Source organism: Elaeis guineensis, chromosome 15, assembly GCF_000442705.2.
Source record: "Elaeis guineensis isolate ETL-2024a chromosome 15, EG11, whole genome shotgun sequence".
Taxonomy (NCBI): Eukaryota; Viridiplantae; Streptophyta; class Magnoliopsida; order Arecales; family Arecaceae; genus Elaeis; species Elaeis guineensis.
This window is the reverse complement of record NC_026007.2, coordinates 71,698,252-71,703,417: the sequence shown is the minus strand read 5'-3', so window position 1 is coordinate 71,703,417 and position 5,166 is coordinate 71,698,252. Positions and strand designations below refer to the sequence as shown.

General features: G+C 43.8%; 1 protein-coding gene across 1 annotated transcript; it reads right to left on the bottom strand.

Annotated features, from left to right (window-relative positions):
- Positions 1 to 3,240: 3,240 nt before the first annotated feature.
- LOC105058640 (protein BIG GRAIN 1-like) lies at positions 3,241 to 4,776 on the bottom strand. The gene is given in 4 exon segments (XM_073249636.1): positions 3,241 to 3,609; positions 3,612 to 3,962; positions 3,965 to 4,048; positions 4,051 to 4,776. Coding segments are annotated over 4 exon segments (1,089 nt in total). The 5' UTR covers positions 4,511 to 4,776; the 3' UTR covers positions 3,241 to 3,415.
- Positions 4,777 to 5,166: the final 390 nt, after the last annotated feature.

Sequence of the window (5,166 nt, the reverse complement as noted above, 5' to 3'; positions counted from 1 at the left end):
AGTATTTGTAGGTCATTAAAGGAGCAATCATGCAAGATAGGAGGATAAAGTTTGGTCAACTCCTAAGTGGGCCAGTAAAAAATTTTCTTAGCTCATGCACTAAAATTTTCAATACTAATGTCCACTTAATGTCTTAAATTCCTACCACTGAATGCAACACATACATGCGCTATAGAGTATAACACATAATTAATCTCATGAAAGAACCTTTTCATGTGGAGGGACCATGTTCCCCTTTCCACTTTAAGAACCTTAACCATAATATCTATAGATAGATGGACAAGTAGGAATAGGTAGCCATTTATAGGATCAGAGGGCAGCAAGCAATATTATAATGTACAGAGTACATATCCTTCTTGTTGTGGATTTGTGGTCCATTCCATTGCTCAAACTATTTGCATTAATTAATCCTCTCGTGTGCTTAGCCATCTCCATCTCAAGTCAAAAATCCCAACTGCCAATTTTATCAGGTTCGCAGTTGGGGCCCTCGAGACTACCAGCGAAGGAAGAGAAGAAGAGAGAATTTTCAAAATGATGCTTTTGCTCAGTCTTAATTAATTTCGTCACACTCACATTCCTCCTATAATTCTTGGATCATAATTAGTTACAGGTCCACTGCATTTATAACAACTGCTCCAAAATTCATTGCACCATTTGTTAATCTAGGTTCTAATGGTATAAACTTAATGCCAAAGTTTTTGTTTCTTCATACCATAGTTACCCATTTTACTTATCAAATGACAAATCATGAATTTGCATCAAAAGAACCCGGAGAATGACTCTATGCTGTTCAAAAAATCAAAAAGAAAATAATAATAAAGGTATGCATATAAACTATTCGACTCTATCTACTATAAAAATATATCTAGTTTGCTAATTTTTCTTTTATCTTGAAGATATGTTGCTTTCCATCATTCTATAGTTTGTAGCTTGCTTATAAACATTTGATTAGATTTAGATATATAATTTCATGAATGTAAACATAAGTACTAACCAAATATATTGCATGAACAACTGAATAATCTATTGGACTCTATACTGCAAGAAGGATTAGTCGAGTCTAAGCAGTATGAACAAGAGTCTGAGTTGATTATGAGACTAAGATTTGGACCGATAACCTGTTTAAATACAATGGGTTGCATCGGCTATTAGATCGAGCTGAAATTACTTTATGGATCAAGTGCAACACATTCAACCATTCTTGGCAAGGTCTGTTCTGTGTATCACAGCCAAATCTGAATTTTAGCTGGTTGGTCTAGCTTCTGGTTGATGAGTTTTAGAAGCCAAATCTTGTTAGTGGGTCAAGCTTTTGGGTGTGAGCCACTTTTAAGAGCCATTCTGATCAGGACCAAATAAACCAAAGTACTAAAGCATGATGTTAGTCATCAACTTCCAAGCTTCTATTTTTTTTACCCCCCTTGCTAAAAGCATTGGAATCAATTGATGTGATGACTGGATTTCATTGCCCAGGTTGGATTGAGCTCTCTCTTTCTTTTTGACCAATAGTCACAAAAGCTGAAAAGGAGATGAAAAGAGATCATTATCCCTTCATATAAATTAGACTAGGATTGGTTCACTTAAAAAGAAGATAAACTTTGGATTTTGTGTATAATATCACAATGATGACTGTGACGCGATGGTAGTGCCTATTAGCAAAAGGGTTTGGGTTGAACCTTTCACGCAAAAGAATGATTGATGTTTTTTCACGATGTCAACCGTTGGATCGTCTCCTACATAGATCTCAAAGCACTCCGAATTCTTTCATTCATCCATTTTCATAGATCTGGAAGCAGCTATTGCACGATCCAATAGTGGAGAAGGTGAATCCTTCTTTCGCATGAAAGATACTACTCCCGTCCTTAGCAAGGGCCCTACAAAAGAGGGAGAATTTACCTCATCCCACTCTTTGGTCACTGCAGCTTATCTTGCCAAACATTACCATTACTGATGCTGGTGACGCAAATGACATGGACGCTAGAATAGGATCCTGCACTTAGGGTGTGAAGATTGCTTCATTTTGTTTGGTTCACTGCATGCTTTATTGGTCCCTCTTTCTTTTTGTTCAAGCGTTGTTATGGAGTACTTTCATCGAAGCTGGGCATCTTAAGTGCAATTTGTAGTAGTCTCAAGTGTAATTGGAATCAATTTTCTGAGCATTTTTTGACATGTAAGTGAGATTATATGGCTCAGTGTTAGAAAAAACATTAGAAGTTTAAAGTTTTCATCCATTTCTATCAGCCACAGCTTAGAGTTGTGCTAGCCACCACCCTAGGAGATTAAATACTAGCTATCTTGAGACTCAAGAGCTATATTAAGAGCCAAATGTAATGACTTAAGAGCTAACATGAGAACTTTTTTATGTTCTATTATTTCTATTAATTTATCAGCCATGACATGTAGTTGTGCTAGCTACCACCTTAGGAGATTACATACTGGTTATCTTAAGACTATGAGGTATATTTTATTAGAGATTTTTTTTTTCTTTTTGTTAAGCACCTTAGATGCAAGAAATTATAGCCTGAAAACCTCGAATGAGTCAGAAGACAGGATGACAAGTCTTAGCTGCTGCAGAGAGCCAATCATGAAGTGCAAAGTTCTACTTGTTCCATTACTTTGTATTTAATTGTCACTCGTTAGTTCCAATTTTTTGAGCCCATTTTAGTTTATTTCTCATGTAATACAAACAACAAAAAGTGATGATCAACCATAGGACCATGCTAACTCCTAAAGTGAAATAACATTTTTATGTGTAACATCAGCTGGAGCTTAAATTTTCCTCTTCATACTGAAAGTCTTGGTAACAATCTTACTTGGAAAAACTTCTCTTCATGATACCTCATGAGAACCATTTGAGAACTCTTCCTGCTTAGCTAAGCGACAAATTACATCATTTTCCATCCTTAACATGGCAATTGCTTCTCAAGGATTATACATTACGTTGCGATGATTAGTGATATGAAATTTAATGTGCCATCTCCTTGATGCTGATGCTAAAGATTCACAATATATCACATATCCTGTCAAAAGCCCGTCTAATGATATAAAGAGCCTAAATTTCAACCTGACAACCATGTCACATTCAGCACGTGACACTCGTGTGTTTTCTTTAGTGTTCCACAACTTCCCCTGTTCCAAGCCACCCTGTAGTGAGGAATTGAGATTAAACAACTTCCATGCTAGTACCTCTCCCCAAAAATAAACATATAATTAAATAAAAATATTATAAACGCACACCAAAAAAAAAAAAAAAATATTTTTCCCGAAACATAAACAAGCACATTATTATTTCCCATATAACCTGAAAACCAGTAACTAACACCAAAATGAAACAACTGAATTTTCCCGAGAAAATTACGCAACCTTTTCTTTTCTCCTTCCAACTTCGCCCTATTTTCCCCTTTTTTTTTAAAAAAATTTACAGGATGAAACCGTTGGAAATGGCGCGATTGGTGCCGAGGCGAGTGGTCTCGTACACCGGAAGCTCATCCCTGTACCCTCGCCCGCCGATCGCCGTCAGATTCTCCAATTCGAACAGATCCGAGCTCGAATCGCTCCCCTCCTCTTCGTCCTCCTCGTCATCAAATACTCGGAGAAGCTCCTCCACCCTCATCTTGCCATCGCCGCCGGCGCCGGCGGCCGCCGCGTCACTGGCGCCGCTGGATCCCCGTCGTACAGGCACTTCTGGCCGCACGGTCGGCAGTCCTCGCCCACGATCACGCTCACCGGGTAGAACCTCACCGACCTTTTCACCCCATCCCCTGTTACCGCCGCCGGACGCCCCTTCGACGATGGCGTTTTGCTCAGGCACGACCTTGAGTACGAGGACGCCGTCGAGCACGCCGACTCCTCCCCTCCCCTTCCACCGCCACCGCCGGAGGTGGCCCCGGCGGCGGCCGCGGATTTTGACCTCCTTGGGCTCCCGGCCGCGGTGAAAAGGGAGTTGAGGAAGCTGGCAAGGCGGGCCCCGGCGACGCCGGAGCCTTGGACTTCCTCAGATCCCGGAACTTGCTCCGGATCGAGCCCGACTTCTTCTTGTCCTGGTGGTGGGGGCCGGTGACGACGAGGCCGCCCGCAGTGGCGGAGCAAGGGGCTTCGAGCGGGCCTCCTCCGACCGGTAAAGAAAACCGCCGGTACGAATCGGCCGGAGCCCGGCCGGGCGGGGCGCCGACTCAGCGTCGGAGGACGAGAACCCGCCGTAAGTGGAGCAGTCGGAGGAGCTGGAAGTCGAGTTTACCGGGAAACCGTGGCGGTTATCGGGCTTGTGAAGTCGGGTCACCGCCACGGTGCTTCTCTTCTCCGCCGGCCACCGGTCGGCTACAGAGCTCTGCTGCTTCTTAGCGGCGGGGGGGACGCGGTCGTATAGGCGGTCGGGTGCTCCACCGGTGCGATGCTCTCTTACTGCTCCGCCGTCGGTCTCGTCGATGGAGCGGTAGATGGCGTCGAGGAGGGTCGAGGAGAACGACGGGTTAACGTTACCGCACCGCACTGGCGGCTTCGGCCACCTCTCCATCCTCACAACTAAACGCTAAACACAGACAAAGACAAATAGATAAAAAGGTAATTGGTTTTTCTTACTATTTTCACCTCTTTTTTCTTACTATTTATTTCATTGTCACCTCCATGAAAATTAGAGAAATTCGAATATTTTTTTTTTTGGTTTTTTGGGGGAGGAGAGGAGGAGGAGAAGACGGGAAGGAAGCGGTGCCGTAGGGTGAGGGGTTGATAGGAGTATGGAAGTCGAGGGGCGTCGCGCCCCCTATTTAGCTCTCACGCGCAAGGCTGAAGCCGACGTGGCATGTCTCGCTGTTCTTTAGGTGGTGGGACCCGGGTAATGTCGTGCGGCTGACGGCGCTGGGATGCTCCCATGGCCATGAGGCCAAGTTATTCACCGACTGGTATCGGATTCTCCCCCGACTCCATCCCCGCGCCCCACGTACGCTTACCCCCTTACCGTTATTACGCTTCTTGACGGAAGTAACGGGTCATTATTCTTCCCGTTATTAAAATATAGCTATTATAACCATAATATACGTGACGGCCGTTGGGTATAGACATGAGGTGCCGTTTGGCTCTGGTTCCGGTGACCGGGAGTGAGTGTAGAAGGCAGTTTGGTGATAGAAGGAACTCGAGTCGTTAAGGGCTGGTGACGCGGGGGAACTGAAAATT